Raw genomic sequence first — 27,266 nt, 5'->3', positions numbered from 1 at the left:
CCCCCCCCCCCCCCCCCCCGTGAGTGCATATACCCTATAGCAAATTTTAAAATAGTAATAATAATAAATAAAATTAAGTATTTCTTGAAAAAAGTATTCTTAGAAAATTCTGACACAGGTGCTAAAGAAAGTTTAAGAAGTATGAATTCTCAAATATTCAGCTATTGTAAATACTATATCCTAGCAGCTTAGATAGCAGTAAATATTTGTTGGCATATTTCTTGGGTGTTTAAAAGGCAAGTGAAGGACCATAAAATGCTGCATAATGCATGCTTTCTCATGAGAGTTTATTTTTGCCTTGTTACTCATACCTTATCAAAAGAATCACTGAACTGGTTTGGTTCAGGTTGGCTTTTTTTTTTCTTTCTTTTTTCTTTCTTTTTTCTTTCTTTTTTCTTTCTTTAGCAGTGACAAGGTGTTAAGATTGAGCTTCATTTTTCATATATCAATTGTCTTATATCAGACACCCACACACAACTTTCTCACCCTGACCAACAGTTCCAATTACCAACCCTCATGAGTCACAGCTTCTATTTCACTGTCACAGATGCTGTAAAATGATAGTCACATATTTTAAAGTTAATGGTGGCAGGTTTTATCCTGAATAATACATAAGCATATATTACAGACTGAATTAAAGTAGACATTTTTCTCTTTTTTTCTTTTATTTTCATTTTCATTACAGGTTCAATATGGAATTTTCCCAGATAACTTTACATTCAATTTACTGATGGATTCTTTTATAAAGAAAGAAAATTACAAAGGTAAGAAACCAAACCCAGAGTCAGTTATTATAATAAGGCTTCCAGCTCCCAGGAAGAAGCTATGACTCATAAGGTTAGATAATTGCTTGGAAATATGGGCACTTTTCTCTCCTTTGTATTTCTTAATGACATTTCTTTACATTACTCTTTTGGTCAGAAAAGTTTTGATGAAGATTATTATTGATGCAAACATTTTTTTAAATATTGTTCTTTTCTATGTTTGTAAGGATAGAAAATACAAGTACATAAATAATTATAAAGGAAAAATAGATGAATTATATAAGCTGATCTAATTTAACTTCTTAAACTGACTGGAATGCAGAGTATACATACAAAATTATTTTCATGTGTAATTTTGGATTCAGTAATGAACAGTTGATGAGACTGGGACTTTTTTTTAAAAAAAGAAAATGACTTTTTGGCTTTGTGTTCTTTTAAGATATTACTGATTTGTTTATTTAAAGGAAAATCTATTCCAGGTCCTTATTTTGCTATTGATTTACTAGATGACTTCCTGGTTTGTCTATCTCATTTTCCCCAGTTGCAAAAAGAATATAAAAATTCAGCCCCATGGCCACATTCAAACCATAACAGCATACAAAACCAGCAGGCTAGGAACAGCTGCAAATCGGGGCTCTTTTATAGTTAGGAGTGTGCAGTAACTGGTTAACAGAATTACTCGGTTATAAACATTTGTTGTGGGACTAGCAGGTGGTGTAGTGGTTAGGGTGCTGGACTCCTGTATGGTTTAGTGTGGTTCAAGTCCTGGACCTGGCTGCTTGTTTTCTCACTTTCTGTGTGTGTGTGTGTTTGTGTATTTTTCTGGTAAGCACATGTGACCTGTAGCAAATTAAAAAAAAAAAAGAAAAAAAAAGATAATAAATAAAATTAAATGTATAATTCTTTTTAAAAATTGTCATGCTTGTAATATGTGTAGGCATTATTTATTTTTGAGAGGTTTTTGCTAGAGGGCACGTGTGCTCATGAGAAAGAGAGAGATAGATAGTAAGAAATAATCCCCCAGATGGCCATGCTGCAACCCTTTCTCCTCCATTCTCCTCTTGGGATCTTGGGCATGCATGTATACACGCCTGGCGTAAGTTTAAGCCACCAGGTCCAGGACTCAAACCACAGTCAACTACATGGGAGTCCAACAACATAGCCATTATGCCAACTGCTGGTCCCAATGTTAATGTTCTTTAATAACAAATTATTAATGGAAGAAAATAACTTGAACTTGACCAGCATTCATGTGCTAACAAATGTTTAATGTTCTATGCTACACTCAGGGGTTTATGATTTATGAATGTGTATTTTCCTTTCTCTTCTTTCAAGTCTTCTAAACAGTTTTATTGTCCAATTTTTTTATAGCCATCAGTTTTGTGTCTTTGAAGTCATACCTGTGAGTTAGTATTTCCTCCAGCATTTATTCTCTTCTGCCTTAACAGGTCAAAACTACCAGAACAGAGAATGGGACAGTCAGCCTGCCCCTCTGCTGTGTTTGTCAGGGTGACCTTAAAATATATGCCCTCTTTGCACAGGCCTTAGTTCTTCTCATGATGCCTTAAATTAATTTGTTTCACAGTTTACCAGACATATTTTTTTTTTTTTAATAAGGCATGTACGCTTGGCGGAGACAGACAGAGAGAGAGGGAAAGTGAGAAAGCAGCCCTCAGAGGGGATGACCCATGCTATAATCTCCTTTCTCCTATTCTTCTCTCAGGATTTTAGTTACACACATGTATACAACCCGGTGTGTTTTTCAAGCCACCATGTCCAAGACTCAAACCTTGCCGTCAGCCATCTGCTGGCCCACAAGGCATTTTCATATGTGTTATCTAGTTGGACTATCCAAAAGTTTGTTGAAGTAAATGGTGCACATATTATTTCATCGTTATGGAAATGATACTGAGAACCAAGAGAAATAAAGTGGTATATTCATTGTCCTTACAGATATTGGTATGCTGGCACCTGACTTAGTAATTATAGTATACGCAGTCATGCACTGCTTAACCGCAGGGATATGTTCTGAGAAATGTTTCGTTAGGCAGTTTCATTGTGGTGTGAACATTATAGAGTATTCTTACACAAGCCTAGATGGTATATAGGCTATATGATATATAGCCTATTGCTCCAAAGCTACAAACCTATGCAGCGTGTTACTATACTGAACACTGTAGGCCATTGGTAACACAATGGGAAGTATTGGTGAAATAGAAAGGGTATAGAAGGGTCATCTCCATGACCTGATGGTTGAGGCAGCTGGATTCCTGGTGGTTGCCTGCATGGTTTGAATGCCAGTCTCAGTGACTGAAGAAAATGCTGGATATGCACGTGTGTGTATATATGTGTGCATGGCATGTATGCATGCGCACCCAAAATCTTAACAGGGTAGAGAAATGGAGAAAAGATTGCAGCGTGACCATACCTCATTAGGGGTGGCTTTTTCCCTCTTCCATCTCTCTCTCTGTCTCTTTCTGGTGAATGTATACACACTCTTAAAAAAATAAATAAATAAAATATACAATATAAAAGATAAAAAATTATATACTTGTATAGGACACTTACCATGAAGGGAGCTTACAGACCTGGAAGTTGCGGTGGGTGAGTCAGTGAGTGAGTGATGAGTGAATGTAAAAGCTTAGGACATTACTGTACACTACGATAGACTGTATAAACACTGTACACTTAAGCTGCACTACATTTATTTATAATTATTTTTCTTTCCTTAGTAATGAGTTAGCCTTAGCTTGCTGTAGCTTTTTCACTTTATAAACATTTCACATTTTGTTTTCTACTCTTTTGTAATAACCCTTGCCTTAAAACAAAAAAAAAGTTAAGCAAAAAAAATTTATTTTTTTTTCTATAAACTTTTTTCTATATAATTATTTTCTCTTTAAACTTTAAAAAAAGAAGCAAGCAAATTTATTGACAAGCACAACACAGTAGCTTAAGTCTGTGCAGGGTCAGGATTTATCAATATCAGTGTCTTCTGTCTCCACATTTCATCTCACTAGAAGGATCGTGAAGAACAACAAGAACAACAAAAATGGGGACCAGCAGTTGGCGTAATGGCTATGTCGCTGGACTCCCATGTAGTCGACCGTGGTTCAAGTCCCGAACCCGGTGGCTTAAAACTCACGCCCGGCACATGTGCATGCATGCCCAAGATCCCGAGAGGAGAATGGAGGAGAAGGGATTGCGGTGTGGCCATCCCCCCTGGGGGGTGATTTCTCGCTTTCTGTCTGTCTGGCGAGCGCACGCACCCTATGGCAAAACCCTCTCAAGAAAAAAAAAAAAAAAAAGAACAACAAAAATGAAGATAAATCATGCCCAAAAGAAAATGATGCAGTCAAGAGACTTGAACATAGGATGTATGAGACTGCTGCCAGTGTAACACAGTGAACTATTTTGCAGTAAACTATTTTTTAAAAAAGTACAAGGAGTATACTCTAAAAGAATGAAAGTGTGGTATAGTAAAAACTTACAGCAGTAACATAGTCATATTGTTATGATCACGTATTAGGCGCTTGATGTGTAATATGTAAGAATGTGCTGTACTTTTTTCATGACTAGCAGTGTAGTTGGCTTGTCTACACCAGCGTAACTACCAACATGTGAGTAATGCTTTGTGCACCAACATTCCGACAACTAAAGACATCTCTAGGGCACAGGAATTTTTCAGCTCCATTGTGATCTTGTGAGACCACTGTCGTATGTGTACTCTGTCACTGATCAAAACATCACTCAATATGTAGCACACGGGTACAGTAGAAGCTAAAATCTCAGAAAAGACTTGGTGTGAGGAAGAACCCACACAAACAGTTTTTACTTAATTCTACTTATTCTTCTACCACATTGTACATTTTAACCATAACTAGAGATTTGCTGATGTTACCTTCAGTAACTAATTTTCTTTCAATTTTGCTTTTATCTTCTTGCCAGATGCATTATCTGTGGTTTTTGAGATTATGATGCAAGAAGCCTTTGACATGCCTTCTACCCAGCTTCTCTCCCTCCATGTTTTATACCATTGTCTGGCAAAGAAGACAGACTTAAGTGTAAGTGATGTGCTCTACAGCAGTACCGAGAGCTTTAGATAACACAAGCCGTGGCCACTCAGGTCTGAGTTTGCTAGGGAAAACTTGGCCTTTAGAATTTGGAAAAAAGTGGGACCAGCAAATGGCATAATGGTTTCATCACTGGGCTCCCATGTAGTCAACCACAGTTCAAGTCCTGGACCCGGTGGCATAAGAATTACGCCAGGCCCGCGCGCATACGTGCAAACACACGTGCCCTGTAGCAAAAATCTCTCTCTAAAAAGCAAACAAAAACAAGTATCTAATGTATAGCTCTAGCCATGCACATCCAGAAATGAGTGTTGGTGCTCTACATTTTAGTTACTGCTTTCTGGCAGAGTACCATAGTATTCTTCCACTTGAGAAAGTCTCAAGTCCTGTTGCACATTTTGAAACCTGACTTAGACTTGTCCAGCATTCAGAAGTGGGCCATTGACAAGCATTGAGAGCTGAACAGGGCATATCAAAGAAGTTATGAGGCAGCTAACTTTGACCACAACTTTGACCACCACAATAATCAGTATTCAATACTGATTATTTAATTTGCATCAGTATTTTCCTAAGGTTGGTTTAGGTAATTTGTGTATTGGAAGGTCCAAAATAACCAAGTTTTAATTTCAGCCCTTAGCTTAACTTAGAGTAGGGTATTTGGTCATTGTTTATTGCTATCCTAAGATAATAACAATAATAGCTAATATTTACTAACATAATTTATCATCGAGAACAGCAGGTGGTGTAATGGTTACATTGCTGGACTCCCACATAGCCAATTGTAGTTGGAGTCCCAGATTCGGCAGCTTGAAACTCACACTAGGCACATGTACATGTGTGCCCAAAATCCTGAGAGGAGAGTAGAGGAGAAGGGGTTGCATGTGGCTATCCCCCTCTTTCTGTCTCTTTAACAAGTACACACACCCTATGGCAAAAATCTCTCTAAAAAAGGAAATAATAATTTATCATATAAGCAGCTGTAGATAAAGGATTCCCAGCCATCAAAACTTCTAAGACATTCATGTGTTTTCAAGGTCACTTTAGAGCTACCATCAACCCATTCACCCTCACCACCCTGCTTGATGCCTGGCTTGGCACATCATGGATAGCTGTCGCTTATTTTACCGCCCATTTGGCTTTTAGCCCCTATTTCATCCTAATACTACAACTCATGTTCTTTCCTACAGGGAAAAAAAAAAATTAAACCTCTTTATTGATTATTCACAGGGCCTACTTTTCATGCAATTTATGAGGGGAAAATCACACTTCCCTAGATTAGAGTAGTATGCTTTTTTGTTTGTTTCTTTTCCTGTAGAGAATATGTGCTTGTGGGAGAGAGACAGAAAGGGAAAATGAGAAAGCACCCTACCACTGCAGTCCCCACTCCTCCATTCTATAAGGATTTGGGGCAGGCACATCCAATGTGTTTTCCAAGCTTCTGGGTCTGGGACTTGAACTGTGTAGTTGGCCATGTGGTATCCAGCTGCCTCAACCACCATGCCACCTGCTGGTCCAGAGTTGTTTGCTTTCCAAAGTAAAATGACCTGGTCCACAATGGCTGGCTCTTTTCCTTATTTGTAAAGTAAACACAGAAGTGCTTAGGGAGGTGTGGTTTTTCTTGCAAGGTCTTTAGTTTTTTTCCCCAAAGGTTTAGAGAAACCTAAAGAAATGACTCTTGTTTTGGCCATTCACAGTAAAAAGGTTGGGGTATCTCTTAGCACTTGAGGTGCCCCATTTACACCCAGCTACAGCTGTAGCCGGCAGACCTCGTGCACATCCTCCTGCTTCCTCCCTGCCCTCAGAGTGCAGAGACTGGTGCAGGGTAGACTGAGCTCTGTGACTAGTATTTCAAAGTCAGCAAGGCTCCAGTTCTGGCCAGTGTGAACTCAAATGGCACTACGAAAGTCACCAGGGAGTTGCTAAGGTTCTCTGGGCCCTGTATTTCCAGCAAACTCCCGAAGAATGTTATTAGTCTGCAGCAGGCTTAGCAGTACTTAGGTTTTTTTCTCCCATGTCTCAAAAGGCTTCAGTTTTATTGAAGTGTAATTTTATACCTTGGATTGAAAGAAATTATTACTAAGTGTTTCTGATTGCCTAATTTGTTTTTCAGAGGCACAAATCTATCTAAAAGCAACCTAATAGTGGTATTTATTTTAACACTGTGAAAGACAAATCTTATCATTGCTGAATTGTTTAAAACATGAAAGCCTGCTCCCTCATGCCATAGCACTGTGAGTGATTATGGGACCAACAGCACTTTGAATCGTACTGGTTATCTCAAGTCAGTGTTTGTCTAAAGTGTACTTTTATTTTTGTTTTGTTTTGCTTTTCTGATTGTAAAAGGAACTCTTATTCATTGCCACAATTTTTAAAAAGAATGAAAAGAAGAAAAAGACCATAATTACTCATAATTTCACTACCCAGAAGTTTGTTACCATATAGAATATTTCTTTCCTGAATTTCTCTTCAAACTTAAATACCTCTTATTTACAAAATTGGAATTATAATGTATATTCATAGCTTTGTTGTTTTGCTTTTTTATTCCTAATGCTATATAACATTTTTTTTTCTCCACATCACTAAAAAATCACATTTTTGCATAAAGTATTCATTGCCTGGGTCGACTGATATGGTATATTCTGTTGCAGTGGGAAGAGGAGCGAAACTTTGGTGCATCCCTGTTACTTCCAGGCCTAAAGCAAAAGAACACAGTGGGTTTGAGTTCCCAGTTGTATGGCTATGCACTTCTTGGTAAGTCAAGTGACCCTTACAATATAGTTCTTTATGGGGAAAATTGATGCATTCTCCCACTTCATAATAAAATCATAATTTGATTTAGATTTACTAGAGAAATTGCAATTATAATTTTTAGACATAAAACTATTCCTCTGTGGCCTTACAGTTATGACATGAGAGAGTGAATAAAGTTCTTCAAACCTCTCTCCACTGGGAAAGCAGAGCTAGCTCTGGTGGCACTAGGTAATATTAAATAGGAATCAGTGTGAAGAAGTTTGGGAAGGAAAGTTCTGTCCTCTTTAGGGAGAATCAGCCAGTAGGCTCTTATGCAGTATTAACAAAGATACTCCTTTCTCTTTAAACCTGAAGTCCAGGATATAAAAATTAAAGAGTTAGGGTTAGACTTGTACTTTCAGCATTGTTTTCACATGAGAGAAGAGAAACTCCGAGAGCACAACTAGTAGCACTTTGAGAAGAGCAGAGTGGCTTATTGGTGCAGTGTGATTGCACTATTACTTTTGGGCCCTGATTGTTGAACATCAGACTGGTGAAGAGGACAAAACCTTCTGAGGAGTGACAGTAGAATTTGGGTTATGTTGAAACTGGGCAAATATATTCAAATGACATGTGTATAGAACAATTCCTGATTTATTAAATGCATGTTATTTCATTACTCTTCTATTTTCTCTCAAGTAGTTAGGCATCTGGAAAGAAGCACCTTCTCTTGATCATACTTTCCTCTGCCTACCTCTGTTTTCTGGAAATCATCAAAGTTACAGCAGTCTGGCTTCTCTTCGTTTGTTTGTTATCATTGCCAGAGGGAGGATATGTGTACTCACCAGCAGGACAGGGAAAATGCACCCTCCCATGGGACATGGTCACCCTGCACTCCTTTCTTTTCCATTTCTGCATCCTGTTGAGGTTTGGGGAATGCATGCACACGTGCTTGGTTGTCTTTCAAGCTGCAGGGACTGGGATTCGAACAGTGTTCTGCCACGTGGGATCTGGCCCCCTTAACCGTTAGGATATAGGGCAGCCTAGTTCAACTGTTTTGGAAATTGATCTTTGCCAGCAAAATGTGGTATTGGCATTCTTGGATGCTAGTTCTGACATAAACTAACTCAGAGAAGTGAACTTTAGAGTTTATCTGACTGACTAGAAGACTAACAAAAGAGTTGACTACTCCTTAAAAATCATTTTTTAGGGGGGCCAGCAGTTGGCATAATGGCAATGTCACTGGACTTCCATGTAGTCAGCCGTGGTTCGAGTGCCAGACCCGGCTGCTTAAACTCACACCAGGCACATGTGCGTGTGTGCCCAAGATCCCAAGAGGAGAATGGAGGAGAAGGGATTACGGCGTGGCCATCCCCATTTGGGGGGGTGATTTCTCGCTTTCTGTCTCTGTCTCTCTCTGTCTTTCTGGTGAGCGCATTCACCCTATAGCAAAAACCTCTCCAAAAAAAGAATAATTTTTAGGGCTGGCCGGTGATGTGGTGGTTAGGGTGCTGGACTCCCATACAGCCAACTTCAGTTTGAATTTCAGACCTCATGACTTTTTCTTTCTTTCTTTCTCTTTTTTGTTTACATAAATTTATTTCTTGTAACTTTGCTCTTTTTAGATTATGTTTTTGTTCAGTTATGAGTACAGTCTTTAAAGGATGGTAGATAATTGGCTAGCTTAATGGATGATATAATAAGAAAGTGGAAAATATAAATAAAATGTCAGGAAACATAGATTCAGAGCTAGATAAGTTTGTTCAGAGCCCAAACTGGCCAATCCATTAAACATAATCTCCTTAGAAAAGGCACGAAGATTCTACTAACGGGTACATAGGGTTTACACATTCAAACAAAAGTAGATAGATCAGCCAACCTAGAAGCTAGCTGAAATACATAAAAAAAAGAAAAAAAATGCCAATTAAAAGAATGCCCCAGTTTCGAGATAAAATACATGCATTTAAATGCAGTCCATCAGGTTGGAAGTTGGCACAAGGTATTAAATTCTTCCTCAAAATAGAAATCACAAAGATTGGGAGGAGTCTCACTTTATGACCTTACTCTCAAGTTGCTTAGCACTCCTCCATTTGCGGATACACTTGAGACAGTAGGTGTAGTTGCAGTTGGATAGGATCCCAAAGAGGCGCTCACTGGGGTTGGCTTTCTCATAGACCACCTCCATGCAGATCCCACACACCATGGTCTTATTACATTGCATTGCAAGTGACAGCTCCACGTCCTTCTCATGGGCCTCAACGCAAGATTGTATGTACTATGGTCTCTGGGCCACATCCATCGGGTGCAGGACCTGCAGTCCACACACGTCACACATGTCCCTGTGGAGATAGACACAGACACACAGTTCTCGCTGTAGCAGCACCACCACCACCACCACCACGGCGTAGGGGCACAGCTGCTTCTTGGTCTCCAGGGCACTTGGCTCTTCTTAGATTCTTCCTTGGCCACTGAGTCCTGCAGGGGTACTTTAGTGCAGGAAAGGGCAGTCTGCACAGTAGGGCTGCCCAGGGACAACTCAATGGCATTCACCCGGTCATCAGAACCTGCTCCTACTGTTGCCAAGTTGGAATTTCGCGACTCAGCTTCGGCCATATTCATTTCAGCAAGTGGTCCAACTACAGATGGGAGATTTGATGAAGTAGCGAGTGATGATTTTGCTGTTAGATCTATAGCTGTTGCATTTTCCTATTTCAGTGACTTGCTATGCTCATATGATTCTGGCCATGTGGAAGGGCCAAAGCATCACAGAATGGCAGAGAACTAGATTGGAACAGAGCTGATCTGTGAGAGTTTCTCTGATGGCTTGCTTTCTCACTTTTCCCCTCTGTATCTCTCTGATCAAATTTTTTTAAAATGATGATAATAAATAAAATTAAATATGTAATTCTTTATAAAATTATTTTTAAATTATTAAAACTATATTACTTTATTTGACACATACTTTTGATATTGATTTACCTGTGTTTTCCTTTACATTCAGATTGGCATTTCGGACTGTTCTACTGCATGGATAGCTCAGGAAGTTGGCAGGGCTAAGAAAATATACTTTGTTGTTGTTTGTGAGCAGAGGCACTGGATCTTTGTGACTGGCAGCCATCAGATCAAAAGCTCTTGGCTGCTGCACAGTCTCACTCAGCCCTGAGGGAAACAGTGCCCAGAGTGTGACTGCAGTCTGGCCCCAAGTACCTAACAGGTCTAAAATTAGCTGTCACTTGATAAGCTTTGTCTGTGTATACCCTACCACAGCTTTCCCAAATCCTCCTTCCCAGGAAAGATAAGTGAAGGTGGATTTAAGACCTGGCAGCTCAGTGACTCTGGTCATTAGTGGAAAGAGGGTTTCTGCTCCACCGAATACATACAGCACCCCCTCCACTGGAGGACCCTGCTGTCTGGCATTTACACCCAAAGCTCCATTTGAGACGGTTTGAAAAACCAAGAGAAATATCATGTCTGGAGATTCCAGAGGATTGCGAGGACTATTATTTAAGATCTGATAAAGCTCAAATAAAAGGAAAGAGGAAGAAAATAAGACTTTTTAAAATAAGTAGATTAGGTATTTTAGAGGATTTTGAAAAATACTAAACATTTCGGACAGAAAGGGTTGTCTGATGTTGACATGGTTTTCACTGTTGGAAAGTTGTGGAATTTCCTTTCTAGGGAAGATTTTGTTTCTGAAACAAAACAGTGTTTTGATTAACTTGTTTTTTCACAGTAGCCCTACTTAGAAACATCAACCTCTAAATTTCTTTCAGCCCATTGATTCATACATCTTCATGATAATCTCCACTACCCTAAGTGAAAAAGAAGGAAAATAGGTTTGCATGACTTTATGTTTTTTTAAAAAATGCTTAAAATAGAGGCCAACAGGTAGCATAGTGGTTATGGTGCTGGACTCCCACATGGCTGACCACATTTCAAGTCCTAGACCTGGTGGCTTGAAACTCACGTACAAATGCCCAAAATCCCAGGAGGAGAATGGAAAAGAAAGGATTGCAGCATGGCCAGCCCCTCAGGAGTGATTTCCCATTTTCTCTCTCACTATCTCTCTATCTCTATCCTCTCCAGCAAGTCTTCATGCCCTGTGCCTAAAACTTTAACAAAATAATGTATAAAATGAGGTTTATTGGGACCAGCAGTTGGCATAATGGCTATGTTGCTGAACTTCTATGTAGTTGACCGCAGTTCAAGTCCCGGACCCGATGGCTTAAACTCATGCTGGGTGCGTGTGTGTGTGTGCCCAAGATCCCAAGAAGAGAATGGAGGAGAAGGGATTGTGGTATGGCCATTCCCCCTGGGGGATGATTTCTCTTTCTGGTCCTATAGCAAAAACTTCTCTCCAACACACACAAAAAAATGAGCTGTCTCATATTCTTCATCTTTTATCTAAAGAGTCACCACATCATCAGATGAGATGAGGCTTTTTATACAGATTCAGAATGATCCTTCTCTGTTTCTAGAGCTGTAAAGTGAATACACTCTGGCATCTTCAGGAGATCAGTCTCAGAGGGAGTGAGAAGACATGACTGAGCATACCTCCTCTTTTTTTGGCTATAGGAAAGGTAGAATTGCAGAAAGGGCTGCGAGCCGTGTACCACAACATGCCTCTGATATGGAAGCCAGGCTACCTTGACCGAGCCCTTGGAGTGATGGAGACAGTGGCCTCCTCCCCAGAAGACGTCAAGCTATGTGGAGAAGCGGTATGTTCCTCAACCCTGACTCGGAGATTTTGCCGTCTCATGTTCCTCATAAGAAGCTGAGCATTGGGTTTTCATGGTCGTCCCCTTACCCCTACTTTCAATAGAACAGGTACTTAACCAGTTGAAAAGGCATGGAAAACCACACACATGGTCAATACTGCTGACGAAAAGCACTAAAAAATAAGATTAATTTTGATATATAGTTCATTGTCTAGGAGGAAACCTAACCTGTCTCCTGAAACTCAGTCTAAGTTAAATAAAATGTTGCCCATTCCACTGCTTCTGCTCTACCACCACCACTCCATGCAAAAAAATCTCAGTGGAAGTTCAAGAGAGGATAATTTTTATTTTAAGTATGTTTGGCATGCTTATTCCCTCATGTGGTTCTGAGGGCCACAGGCATGTTTTTCCCATAAAAACCCTCAAATGAATCTGGAGACAAGGTAGCACAGTCTTACTTTTGTTCCATGGTGAATGTCTGATGCTGAGATCTGGATCAGATGTTCCTTTCGGGGTTCTGAAATGTTCCCTTTGCCTGGACGAGAACACGGTCCTCCCACCAACCTCAAAACTCATCTCTCCTGGTCCTAGGACCCTTGACACTGTGTTCTCTGTTGGCTCAGACTCTAGGAAACATGGCAAGCCTTATACCCCACAGGGAGGCACAGGATTCACTCCTGTACAAGCAGCTTTCTTGGCCAGAGTGAGGCCCAAAAGGACATTGGCTGTCTCATCACCAGAGTGTAAAGGGTCTAGACCCTGTGGCCTGGTGGGTCCCACACAACTGACTGCACAGTTAGAATCCTGGCCCCAGCATTCTGAAAAACACACTGGACACATGTATGTGCATTCCAGAACCCTGACCGGATGGAGAAATGGAGAAGGGGTTGATTGCAGCATGACCATGCCCAACTGGGGTGGGGATGGGGGTGCAAAAAAACAAGTTACCTTGGAGCCCTTATTTTCATCTTGAGCCTGGTCAGTGGGGCTCAGCCCAGTTTTCCTTTCAGTTATAAGATGCTCAGGTCTGGTGCTGGCACCTTGTACCCCGACATTTACAACAAAGGATATGCATTTCTAGCTATTCAAGTGTGAACTCTGCTGTAGTCAGGCTAGTGACCGAAAACACACAATTATGCATAAATCCTTTGCCAGGGAAATGTTCCTTCCAATCTGAGCCAGATTGGCATTCTTTTTATTCTGATTTACTAGGAATATGATTCACATGTCTGTAAGAACATGGTATGTGCTTAGTTCGGGGTGTGATGTATTAATATGAAAGGGCCTTGCAATATTTTCTGGATTTTTGTTCTAAAAAATGATACGGATGAGATGAATCACTGTCTTAAGCAGGTGCTTGTGCTGATCTCACCGTCGTTTCTCTCCCTCATCTCTCCCGCCATGGGTCAGGGGAGGTATACCCCAGGGAAAAAGTGGAGGGAAGAACAGTCAAAAACAAAAGAAAATCTCTGTTTTTTCATTTGCTTATACAAGTCATAGAACTCACCTAGTTAAAGTGAATTTCATACACGTGTCTTCAGCCTTTGCCGGCAGCCTACGTGGATTACTCTGACCCATAATTTACAGATACCCTGGGAACTAAAATCTTTCCCTGGGGAGAACGTGCTTGCCTGTATCCAGAGGCTTTAACGTACATTTGGAATGTCTTTGTTGGTTGTGGTCTGTATTGTTCTTTCTTTCCCTTTATCCCAAAATCCAAAATAAGAAAGAAAGATAGGGACGGTTGAGGTACTTTAGTGCCCATCAAGCATAATTCTTGGACTCTGACTGGCTTATTAAAAAATGAACTTGGGGGACCAGTAGTTAGGATAATGGCTGTGTTGCTGAACTCCCATGTAGCCGATCGCAGTTCGAGTTCCGGACTCAGTGGCTTAAACTCATACCAGGCGCGTGTGCGTGCGTGCCCAAGACCCCGAGAGGAGAATGGAGGAGAAGGGATTGCTGCGTGGCCATCCGCCCTGGGGGTGATTTCTCGCTTTCTATCTCTCTGTCTTTCTGGCGAGCGCATGCACCCTATAGCAAAAACCTCTCAAAAAAAAAAAAAAAAATGAACTTGGAGGACCAGCAGTTGGCATAATGGCTATGTTGCTGGACTCCCATGTAGTCAACTGCGGTTGAAGTCCCAGACCCAGCAGCTGAAACTCACACCAGGAACGTGTGCGTGCGTGCCCAAGATCCCAAGAGGAGAATGGAGGAGAAGGGATTACAGCATGGCCATCCCCCCTGGGGGTGATGGTGATTTCTCGCTTTCTGTATCTCTGTCTCTCTCTGTCTTTCTGGCAAGTGCGTGTGCTCTGTAGCAAAAAACTCTCAAAAAAAAAGAAAAAAGTGAACTTGGGACCAACAGATGGCATAATGATTACGTCACATGACCAATCGCGGTTTGAGGCCTGGATCCAGAAGCTTGAAACTCAAGCCGGTTCCATGTGCATGCATGCCCAAAATCCCAGGAGGAGAATGAAGGAGAAGAGATTACCGCATGGCCGTCTCCCTCCCGGGGAGGCAGAGTGATTTGTTGCTTTCTCTGTCTCCCTCTGCTTCTCCAGTGAGCACATGCGCCCTATAGCAAAAATCTCGTTTTTAAAAAGTGAGCTTAATTGCCATTGTGCTGATTCACTTGAACAAAACACTCTTACTTGCTTATTTGTATCATTTGTTTTCTACTGAGTTTTTCATGCCATCTGATAGTGTTTCTAATATGAAAAAAAAAATACCATTTCTATTTTCTATCATTTTATATGAGAAATCTTCCCACAGTTTTTTAGATCCTGTTTTATCCTTTCTCTCACCTCCAGCCTCTCTAAACAATGTGCAATCAGGACCACAAGATCCTGACCCTCTTTCTGCTCCGCAGCTCAGTGTACTGGATGTAGTGCTGAAGGCTCTGACTTCTCCAGCCGATGAGGAACAGTCCCCAGAAGGTGAAGACAGCCAGGGGCCAGAAACACTGGTGGAGCAATTAGACATAGAGGAAACAGAACAGTCCAAGCTTCCACAGTACCTGGAACGATTTAAGGTAAATCAGCAGCATCGGGTCCCTCTCATCTATGCATAAAACATGTTCTTCTGCTGTGGTGACAGACAGGCTGTCTCTCTGTGCATCAGTGTCACAGACAAAGGCATTAAAAACTGACATCAAAAATTGCCTTTGCTTCATATAGGAAGTGCCCTTAAAAGAAACCAGTGGAATTTTTATGCTTCTTTTTGTACTTGAACTAATCGGTCACAGTTTTGTTCACTAAGACGGCATGTCATTACCCACTCATCCCTGAAATGTGCTTGATGGGTGGATAATAGCTTGCCTCCTCATAGCAGTAACCTGCCTTTCACGCTGGGTGGAGAGTATCTGGTCATTTCTCCATATTGCACTAAATGTGCTTGACAACCCACAAACCCAGTTAGATATTGCAAAGTCACATTTGAGTATGTAGAGGTAAGATACAGGCATCTTTTGTTGCTTATCTTTGGCAGCTTTACTTTGTGGAAGATGTAAACAGACTGTTTCTTTCTAGAATAATCCTGACCACTCAGGCTACCTTTGGTACCTTTCAACTCTGTACATCCCACATGTTCTGTAATCACGTCCCAGAAAAAGCACCATGTTCAACTTTTCAACTCTTAGCCTCTTCTTCGCTTTACTTCTCATCTACCTAGAATACCACCACCACCACTACCACCCCCCAAAAAAAGTGCTTCCTGGATGAGAATTCTTTGAACATGGCAGAAAACTTTCCCAACCATGCCGCTGACCTCTTACGTCATTTTGGGACAAAGAGATATATACTGGATTATTATATTTTAATCTTTTTGGTAATTATACTGAACCAGCTGTGGGAATCCTATTTCTCCATGTTTTAAAGGGGATTCTATCGTATTTTTAGCAGCTCTTTCACTCATTAATTCTGTAAGGTCTTTGCTCAACTTCTTTCTTTCATCATATGAAATTGAGAAAGGTAGGTTAGTCAGTGTTCCCAAGGTACACGGAATTAGCTGTAGAGCTAGGTTGAAAATTTGTGTACCTATCCTTTCCTCTTAATTTTGCATAACTTTGTAGATTCAAAAAGGTTAAAAAGGCCAAGCCATGATGGTATAGTGATAATATGCTGAACTATGGTGCTGGAAGCCACATGGTGACTGCAGTGCTGGAAGCTATATGGTGACTACAGTGCAAATCCCCAGTCTTGGCAGCCTGAATCATACCTAGCATGTGTGCAAGTGCCCAAGATCTGATGATCTGGAGCACTAGAGGAAGGGGTTTGCAGCATGATCAGACCTAGAAGACAGTGCTTCTCTCTCTCTCTCTGTCTCTTGTGTGCCTATATGTAGTGTGTTATGAAATACATATTTTTCATTAAAAATAAAGGCTAAATAAAAAAATCTACATAGCTCCATCAAGGTCGTCACACTACTCCTAAAAACTTCAGTCTTGGGGCCAGCAGATGTTGTAGTGGTTGAGGCAATTGACTTCCACATGGCCGACTGCGGTTCGAGTCCTATACCTGGCAGCTTGCTTTCTCACTTTCCATCTCTCTCTCTCTCTCTCTCTAGTCAAAAAATAATAGTATAATAAATAAAATTAAATAAATAATTCTTAAAAAAAAATAAAACTTCAGTTTGTTTTCTCTTATTCCTTATGAATTTGTTTCAAAGAATAGCAACCTGTCCCTGCATTAAGTTCTCAGCCCTCACTCTTCAACAAGCACATCTCCATAAAAATCAAAAGAAAGAAAAAGATAAATGTGTATTAACTGCTAGCTGTGTGTTAGGCACCTCTGCATTTTGTCTATATCATTGCACAAGCTCTGAGTATTGGATACTCTTCTTCCCACATTACGGAATAGCAAGACTGTGAGAAATGCATGCGAAACCAGCAAGTGGTCAGACTGGAGCCACCAGCTGCTGTAATACCTCAAGTGACTGATTTTGGATTTGAGCACATTTGCTGACTCAGGCGAGTTCTTATTGTAGTGTCTCAAGCATATCTCTTTGACCTCAAACCACTTGGAGAGTGACATCTAAAAATAAATCATTTTTCATTTTATATTTGCATTGCTTCCTATTGCCTGGTTTTTATTAGTCTGAGGTCATTTGTTTGGAACCCACTTCTGTATGACTGACCCATCACACTAGAACTTGGGCTACTCTTGGGGCCCACGGACTTTGCCCGCCTTCCACCCTTTTATTGAAGGCTTTGTCATTTTGCCAGTGTACTGCATTTGTCTGTGGAAAGTGGGGATGTACAGTATAAGCTACAGCTGGGGCTATCAGTGGTGCTCTCTGATGATCTGCATCTTGAAGCACTTAAGTAGATTGATGTTTTTAATACTGCACTTTGCTTCTCCAGAAATACAACAGTGACCAAACAAGCTGCCATTTCAGAGGGAACTGTGTGCAGCCAGTGTGTAAATGCTGACCTGCAGTGGAACATGAGCAGGTGGAAGCTTACAACAGTGCGAGCACTCATGGGAGCTGATTAGCATGCCATTACTGAGAAATCCTTCAACTGATTTCCATCCATTGAAAGGAACACTAGTGAAGCAAACATTTATCTAAGATATTCTGAAGAAGAGATACGGATGGGCTTGTTCCACTTTATCAGAAGCCTCTGCTATTTTGTTTGCATCTCAGAATCCTAGTTCTTGGAGTTTGCTGCTTGGCTTGGTGTAGGTCAGAATCGAAATGCAGATTTGTTATACTTGTGCTGACTCTGTTTTCAAATGAGCAATTGCAGCAGCTGGAGTTCCATTTACTGTTTGAGAGCAGAGAGGGAGAAATCACGTGGTGTACATCTTAGCAAATTTGCTGAGCTGAAAAAAATGGCAGAAGCCAACAGTGCCTGGATGAAAGGCAGCATGACAATCTCCCGAAAAACTGCCTTTCCCTGCAAGCAAAACGTGTGAATATTTTGCAGGTGACTTAATCGTTTTTCATTTTATCCCTCCTGTTCCCCCTTCTCCTCTTTTTCCCTTTGTTTCCAACAGGCCCTGCATTCTAAGCTTCAGACTCTGGGCAGAGTTGAGTCGGAAAGCCTTTTGACTTTGACCACTGAACTTCTCGCGGAGAAGCTCCCTGCCTGTGAAGCAGAGGATATCGCCACCTATGAGCAGAAACTGCAGCAGTGGCATCTGGAGCGGGTGCAGCTGATTCAGAGGGAACAAGAGCAGAGAGAGAGGGCGAAGCAGGAGCACCAGGCTCGGGAAGCAGCAAAAGTTTCTGCCTAACAGGCCCCCAGACCCAGCACCTCCCAGAAGAACTCCTTGACTTGGGCCACAACCTCCTGAGCTTCCTCCACCCGTCTTCTCCTTTTCTGAAAGCAGGCCACATGTGTGGGAGCCTGCCCATTCAGGTGCCAAAAAGGGCCGTGGAACGACAGAACTGGCAAGTATTGACCTAGAGCCACCAGCTACTACCTTAAAAGGGCTCTGAGGCTTGTGGTCGAGATCCTGGGGCCGGGGATTGATTTCAGCCGTTCAGAGTCCGCGAGAGAACCTGAGGCTGCAGAGTCTGGTGGTCAAGCACAGGCTTTTGCGTGGTCTCACCCTCCTCAGCCCAAGCCCACACATGTTCTGAGACCACGTGGCCTTGAGTCTCTGTGCAGGCAGCACCGAGTTGGGTGTGGCACATTCACGCATTCCCACTTTCTCCTTTCCACTGGGTCTCAGCCTTTCACACCTGCACCAGGAGAAGTTCAGGACTGGAGCAACCTCCATACCATGAGCCCCCAGCTTTCATGTTTCGGGCACCCACAGGGACATTTTTGGAATGTAAGGAGTTTTGAGCAGAAAGCTAGCCTTAGCTGTGAAGCCACCTCAGCTCAGCTTGTTGATTATGTGCCGGTAACTTTCTTCCCCAAGCATCGTCTCAGCTCCTTTATCCAGGAGGTGTAGTGAGCCTGTTGTGTATACACCCACGCACACACAACTTGTGAACACATCTGGTTACAGAAGTTGAAGAAAATGAAAAAAGGGATGGAGTTTAAAGTGCGCAGGAGATGCGAACATTGTCAAACTGTCAGGAGATGAAAAATTCCTTTCCCAAGTTTCTCCTCTGTGAGACGGGAGCTTTTACTTGTTACGTAATATTGCCTTTACATACGGTGGTGTATTTTTATTCAGGATCGAATGTGCGCTCTTATCAAGAACCTGTGGAATAAACATTCTGGGATTATCTTGGTGTATTCTTTATTTTAGGGGAAAGGAAAAGAGGGAAGCTTTTTTTCTTCCTGCTATAGGGGGTGTACACTCAGCAGACACAAACAGAAAGGGAAAGTGAGAAATCACTTCTCCAAGGGATATGGCTCTGCTGCAATTTCTTCTCCATTCTCCTCTCGAGATTGTGGGCACACACTCACCTGTATGTGCCATACCTGGCATGTTTTTCAAGCCACCTGGTCCAGGACTCAGACCACACAGACAGATATATATGGGATCCAGTCACCTTAACCTCCACACCACTTGCTGATCCTGAAAGGAAATCTTGTCATCATTGTTATTTTGATTTTGAGCAACATACTTTCTTTTTTTTTTCTTTTCTTTTCTTTCCAGTTTTTTTTTTAGAATTATTTTATTTAACTTTATTTATTTATTTAATTTGAATTTGAACGGAGAGGGATAGAGCAAGAGAGAGAGAAAGAGAGAGAGAGGGAAAGTGAGAAAGCAAGCTGCCAGGTCCAGGACTTGAACCACAGTCAGCCATGAGGGAGTCTAGCACCCTTAACCACCATGCCACCTGCTGGTCCCATGAGCAACATACTTTCAACTCCCCTTCATTAGACTGGGATTTGTAATAGTAACAGCCACCACTAACATTAAGGACTTTCTGCGTGCCAACAGCTCCAGCAGTCCTGTGAGGGAGGTACTGTTACCCCATTGCATGAATGAGGAGATCGAATCTGAGTAGCTCCCCAGGGTCAGCATGCTGCTGCCTCTCTCCTGGGAAATGGCTTCATCTATGCCCACAAACAGCATCCAGTTTTGTTCTGGTGCTGGTACTGTAGACTAGAAAGCTGGATCTCAGGTAGAGGGCCATGCCCTAAAGTCACTTCTGACATTTTGGGTTATTAAGGGGAGGGTTTTTATAGTCACTCCTTTATTACCTCAGGAGGAAAATACAAAAGAAAAGGCAAGTTTGGGGCAGTCCATCAATGGCTCACAGCACATGAGACAGGCTAATGCTTCAGCTCTTAATTTTGCCGTCACCTTTCCTCCTCCATCCCTGTTGCACTTAACTTCCTAGCCACCCAAAGTGGCCACTGCTACTACTGTGCTGCTGTCCCAGCCAAAGTTCCTGTATCCTCTGCTCCTCAGGGTTCCTTCCTCTCTAGAGCCCCCATCTTTCAGGAACTCTTGGAATCTATCTCCTCCATATATATTGCCTTTTCCCCATGCTCTGTCTCTTGATCTATAGGCTACTCTCCTTCCTCCTCAACAGCTGTGGCTTCTAACTACGGATGCCCTTAGTCCCTTTCCCCAGTATTATCTTCGTACTTCGTCCTTATGGATAGAGAAACTGCTCCCTGTAGACTGGCTGCTGGGGCTGACAGCTGGAACAAATTTCTTTCCCTCTAGCTGACCTGCCGTGGTCACAGCCAAACCTTCAGCATCATTTCACTAATCTGAGATCTTAGACCCTGAAGTCCCGTTCTCTCAGCCTTCCCTCATACAGTGACCTTTATTGAACTAATGGTCTGTTACTTCCCACTTGCAAACTCTTAGCCTATATCCCATCATTCAAACCCTTGATCTGCAAGATTCTGAATTTGTCTCCCTCCTCCCAGCGAGGGCCCCATGCTTAGCCATCCCGCTAATGCTCTCATTAGCATTTTAAGTTTCCTCTCACCCCCTTTATCTTCGCCCCTACCTGTTACAGGTTGAATTGTGTCCCTAAAAAATGATGTGTTGAGCCTTAACCCCCAGCATCTTGGAATATGAGCGTATTGGAAGTAAGGTTTTTTTATTGAGGTAATTAAATTCTAAATTCAAAGAGCTCATTAAGGTCAGACCTAACGCAATACAACTGGTGTTCTGTAGAAAGGGAAATACAGACAGATGTGCACAGAGAAAAGTCAATGTGTACACTTACAGAGAGGAGGTGACCACGCGATGAGTGGTGCATCTGCAAGCTAAGGGGTGGCCATGCTGGTCAGTCAGTACCGAGAGCTACTAGAGGGTTGGTCAGTTCTTCTCCAGAGCAATTAGGGCATGGTCCTATTGACTATAGATTCTAGCTTTTAGCCTCCAAAACCATTGAGTTCTTTTAAGCCACCCAGTTTCTCATACTTGGCAACAACAGCCTCAAGAAATGGATACCGCTATTCAGGTGGTTTTCTATTTGCTTCTGACCTTCTGAGTGTTGATATTTGAAGTAAAAATATTGGGCTGACTTGATTCTTCTACAAATTTACAAATAAACAACTCATTTGTCCTTCCACTTGTCTTTAATTGACTTTCATTTTTACTTCAGTAATTTTATTTTTTTCCAGAACATACAGATACTTTATTGCTCACCTTTCACACAAAGCACACTTCCAACCATTTTCTTTCACAGCTTGACAATGTTCACTGTGTGTACAAAAACCCAACAAGAAGCATCATGTCAGGTAGATTTCAGTAAAGGAGGATGTAAAACACCAACTCAGCCAGGCTTTTGTTTTCTGGAGCAATAATAAAGGGCCTCCTGCACTAAAAAAAAAAAAAAAGAATCTTCCTTCTGTAGTGCATTTCTTCCATCACAAAAAAAGTCTCCTGCCTAAAGCAAACTAACTTGTGTTTGCTGAGCCAGTGGTATTAACTCATACATAAAACAAATTTCAGTTTGCTGTTTCTTCTAGCAGATTTCAAGTAAAAAATAAGGTTGAAGAACTTGTTTTGGATGGATGCAGTTTGAATTGCTATACTTAACTAAATGCCTACATGTACTATAGATTCACCACTTAGTTTGCTTTTTGGTCTTTAGAGATTTGGGCCGTGTTCAGGGTGTTCAGAGTTGACGGTGCAGTATTCCATCAACAGTAAGGCTATTGAATGTGCTCTCTGCAGAAGAGCTCATTGATAGGAACTGACCTAAAATGCTACTCTGTGTAAGCCCAAGACCCTTGCCCCCAAACTATGAATAGGTATTCCTGCCTCTCATTTTATCAAGAAAACTTAGGCTACATAACATAGTTCTTCTGTCCCTTAATAATTCTGTCCTAGCCATTTCTCTGTCATCCCTCCTTGCAAGTGGGTTTTATCTCATCCCTCCTTTCCAAGGAGTGTCTTCATTTGTAATCTTGCTTGTTCAGAACCTTTAGGCATCCTTTTCCATTTTGTATCATCTCAGCTCATTTCTTCCAAGTCTTATTTAAGACTGACTGACTGACTTCCTTCCTTCCTTCCTTCCTTCCTTCCTTCCTTCCTTCCTTTATTTATTTGTTTATTTTTGGAGAGGTTTTTTGTTATAGGGCACGTGCGCTCACCAGTAAGACAGATAGACAGAAAGAAAGTGAGAAATCACCCCCCAAGAGGGGATGGCCACGCAGCAATCCCTTCTCCATTCTCTCGGGATTTTGGGCATGCACGCACACATGCCCGACATAAATTTAAGCCACCGGGTCCAGGACTTGAACTGCGGTCAACTACATGGGAATCCAGCAACATAGCCATTATACCAACTGCTGGTCCAAAGACTTCCTTCTTTTTTCAGAAAGGAAAGAAAAAAGCCTTCATTCTGCCACCAGTCAAGCTATTACCCTATCCCATCACTCCTTATGTCACCAAATGTTCATTTACTGACTAGTTGTTCATTCACTACATACTGAGAGTTGGACTTTCAGCGTTACCAACCTACTCCAATGCGGGCGCTAGCCGCAGTGATTCTTTTGCACCCTGTTATGAGCCTGGTGCCTACGGCACACGTCATTGTCTCCGTCTCTGTTCTGCTTTTGTGTGTTCACAGTCATTGGTGTGACATATACTGTGTGCAAGGCACTATACCTAGGGATATGGAGTTTACGAAGATGAGTTAAAGTTAACTAGATCCCACCCTCAAATAACTTAGATTCTAACGAAGTAGAGGCCCGTGCATTTGCACCTGTCAGTGCAGAGTTGGAAAGTGTAATTGGAGAGACACAGAAAGTGATGTGGGAGTTCACTGGAAGAGCAATTCGAATTGGGAAAAACTCTAATGAGGGGGAAATACTTGCTTTAGCTTGTGTTTTAATTAGCCACGTATGTCTGTCTCAAGCTGCCTTGGAGTCGAGAAGGTCCTTTTCTCCAGGGAGTCATGTGCAAAGTGTATTCACAAGGAAGTATTTTAAAGGGGCTGACAGGTGGCATGGTGGTTAGGGGTGCTGGACTCCCACATGGCTGTCCATGGTTCAAGTCCCAGACCTGGCAGCTTGCTTTCTTCCATTCTCTCGGGATTTTGGGCATGCACGCACACATGCCCGACATAAATTTAAGCCACCGGGTCCAGGACTTGAACTGCGGTCAACTACATGGGAATCCAGCAACATAGCCATTATACCAACTGCTGGTCCAAAGACTTCCTTCTTTTTTCAGAAAGGAAAGAAAAAAGCCTTCATTCTGCCACCAGTCAAGCTATTACCCTATCCCATCACTCCTTATGTCACCAAATGTTCATTTACTGACTAGTTGTTCATTCACTACATACTGAGAGTTGGACTTTCAGCGTTACCAACCTACTCCAATGCGGGCGCTAGCCGCAGTGATTCTTTTGCACCCTGTTATGAGCCTGGTGCCTACGGCACACGTCATTGTCTCCGTCTCTGTTCTGCTTTTGTGTGTTCACAGTCATTGGTGTGACATATACTGTGTGCAAGGCACTATACCTAGGGATATGGAGTTTACGAAGATGAGTTAAAGTTAACTAGATCCCACCCTCAAATAACTTAGATTCTAACGAAGTAGAGGCCCGTGCATTTGCACCTGTCAGTGCAGAGTTGGAAAGTGTAATTGGAGAGACACAGAAAGTGATGTGGGAGTTCACTGGAAGAGCAATTCGAATTGGGAAAAACTCTAATGAGGGGGAAATACTTGCTTTAGCTTGTGTTTTAATTAGCCACGTATGTCTGTCTCAAGCTGCCTTGGAGTCGAGAAGGTCCTTTTCTCCAGGGAGTCATGTGCAAAGTGTATTCACAAGGAAGTATTTTAAAGGGGCTGACAGGTGGCATGGTGGTTAGGGGTGCTGGACTCCCACATGGCTGTCCATGGTTCAAGTCCCAGACCTGGCAGCTTGCTTTCTCACTTTCCCTCTCTTGCTCTCTTGTTCTGTCCCTCTCTTTATTTATTTATTTATTTACAAATTAAAATAAGTAAATAAATAAATAAAGTTAAAGTAATTCTTTCAAGAAAAAAAGTATTTTAAATAGAACTAAAATGAACAGTTCAGACTAAACCCATTTGACCGATACCCCATACTCACCTTAGTAAAAGAAATAAAAGAAGGAGGAGGAGAGAGAAAAAAAACAAAGAAAAGAAAAGAAAGAAAAGGAAAGCAGGGTACTGGAAAGAAGAAGAAACAATGATAAGGTACAGATATCTTATCCCCCTCCCCTTGGGGCTAGGTTGCCTAGACATCAAACCTTGCATTTTGTTTTTCCTGCCTTCTAGTTGGTCCTGGATATCAGGTGTGTGTGAGTGGGAAGGTTGTAAATTTTACAAGGAATAGTGAAAGGCCTTGAAAATAGGTTGATTAAGGCCATTTTTCATTCTGAATGAGAACAGCTAGCTTTGACATTCTTTGTAGTTTTTTTTCTACCCGGGTTGTCTTCCTTGGAAATACTGAATTGTCAGAAGAGTCATGATGCATTTTTCATAGAAAAACAGAAAAATACGTCATGACCTTTCTAATGACCCAATGCAATTCAGCCTTCTGATTTTTCTTTTTGCTGGAGCTATATGATGAGCTTTGGGAAATTCTCTTGTTTTAGACACTGCAGAAGAGTGGGAAAATAGCTGCTGTGGTAGAACAAGCAATTTAGAATTCAATATGAAGAATGTTTCTCAAAACTCATTATGTCAGATCCTCCAGGAAGCAGATGCTGAGTCGGAGGTAGGAGTGAAGGTTTCACGGGGGTAGAATGCCTGTGAAAGAAGGAGGTGGAAGCAGGACCAGGCGAGGAAAGCCTTCAGCTGGAGATCCTCCATCTGTGAAAGGAAGAGAAGGAAGCACCACCATCTGGCCTCTATTGCTTGGGGAAGGGGGAGACTTGAGGCCCGTCATCCATCCCATTATCAATATCGGTGAACAAGACCATCTTTCCTACCCCGAGCCCTGGTCTATAACCAAACACAGGGCTATGCTGGTGTTTATGGTTGTCCTCACTAGCAATCCCTGATGGCCTTACTGAATGGTGTGCCTCCAGGCCACCCATGGAACGTAATCCCCTGCTAGCTCATTTGGCTTCATGTTATGTATTGCATCCACTTTGCAGTCCCTCTTCCCTGAGACTTTGTTGTTTTAATGATGGAGCATGCATGTGTGCAGGAGAAAGAGTAAGAGAGGGTAGCAGGGTAAGTAACAGGGTCTCACTACACAGCAATGGCTTGACCTAACTCTCCAGCTCCTTAAGATCCCAGACACTTGTAAGTGCACCCAGCCAGTTTTCAAGCCATCAAGGGGATCAGAACCTGCCATCACCCGTAGGGCTTCCAGCACTGCAGTTCTGGTGTGCTACTGATTTGTCGCCTGGCTGAACCCCCTGAGGTTCTTAACCCCTTTAACTCCATGGTTTGCCAGGTCGATTCAGCTTTGCTCTGTATGGGTCATCCCTTTCTCCAGGCTTTTTTGGGCCTTCCTGGAAGCAAGTTTGCAACACACCCTGGAGGGTTAAACCCCTTTTCCATTTTATGGATTCTGAATGAATTATTCAGAATTAATTAACGAGTTCACCACCAGACTTTAAACTCCACAAAGCGCTCCATGTATATTGTTAACTTCGTATCCCAACAGAGAGAATACCATTACTGTGAGGAGGGTACTCATAAATATTTGTTTATTGCTTTGCCAAAAGGCTCATGTGCTCTCCAGAGGGCAGGTGGGGCGGGGAAGAAAGTATATCCAATGGGGCATGGTCACAATCCCTTTTCCGTTTTTCCGTCTTGTCAGGATTTTAGATACACATGTGTGTGGATTAGGTGTTTTTTCAAGTCTCTGAGGCTGGGGTACAAACTGCACATTCAAGGTATTAAAGCAGAAAATATAGTATGATTGTATTTTCATAAACTTTCCGAACTCTGAAAACGATACATTTTTAAAACTCTTTTAGAAAATGGTGAAAGAGGGATACTCTTCAACATAGTTCTGTTTTGTTTTCTGGAAATTGCCTTTTGTTGTAAATAACAACTTCTTACTTGAAAATAACCTTTTCGTTCCCCTGTGGCTTTGGCCTGTTTACTGCCATTGCATGCTGCCATGAGGATGTCATTACCTGTGTGGCTACAAGGAAGTCCAAGCAAAAAATGGCAGTGCTCTTGAGATCACGGTCATAACCAGTGGAATCTTTGTTTAAAACCAAATAGTTACTCAGACCCTGTGTTTATTATGTACAAATGTTAGCGATTCCAGGTTGGAGCTGGACAGGTTCAGAAAGCAAGGAGCTTATTCTTGCAAAAAGTATCTGCAGATAAATTCCATTATGGGCTTTAAGTGCTAGCAAGAACTATGGGAAAGATTTATGAAGGATTTATAAAAGAAACACTATATCCTCTGATATATCCCATGGTAGGGAAACAGTATTTGCTTTTTTTGTTTCCCATGTTGTTTTTCTTGCTAAGTTAAAAATTTTTTATTTTTTAATTTTAATTTCTTAGAGGGTATGTCCACTCACTACAGAGAGAAAAAGAGAGAAATTGAGAAAGCACCCTCCAAAGGGGATGATAATGCTGCAACCTCCTCTCTTCCATTCTCTTCTTAGGATTTTGGGCACGCATGCACATGTGCCAGACACATTTTCAAGCTGC

The 27,266-nt window shown here is 41.8% G+C and overlaps 1 protein-coding gene and 1 pseudogene across 2 annotated transcripts in view; one reads left to right on the top strand and one right to left on the bottom strand.

Moving 5' to 3' along the window:
- Positions 1-19,472, top strand: part of MRPS27 (mitochondrial ribosomal protein S27) — a 104,916-nt gene extending 85,444 nt beyond the window's left edge. Inside the window, exons 6-11 of one of the 2 annotated variants that reach the window (XM_006168341.3) lie at positions 686-764; positions 4,710-4,825; positions 7,483-7,585; positions 12,140-12,282; positions 15,158-15,319; positions 18,285-19,472. In XM_006168341.3, coding sequence (XP_006168403.1) covers positions 686-764; positions 4,710-4,825; positions 7,483-7,585; positions 12,140-12,282; positions 15,158-15,319; positions 18,285-18,524 — 843 coding nt within the window. In that variant the 3' untranslated portion in view covers positions 18,525-19,472. The other variant, XM_014584140.2, reaches the window with a different exon arrangement.
- Positions 9,509-10,682, bottom strand: LOC106733884 (E3 ubiquitin-protein ligase makorin-1 pseudogene; annotated as a pseudogene).
- Positions 19,473-27,266: the final 7,794 nt, after the last annotated feature.

Source organism: Tupaia chinensis, unplaced genomic scaffold, assembly GCF_000334495.1.
Source record: "Tupaia chinensis unplaced genomic scaffold, TupChi_1.0 Scaffold145717_1, whole genome shotgun sequence".
Lineage (NCBI taxonomy): Eukaryota > Metazoa > Chordata > Mammalia > Scandentia > Tupaiidae > Tupaia > Tupaia belangeri.
Note: the sequence above shows the minus strand (reverse complement) of the source record. Positions and strands in the feature narration are given on the sequence as shown.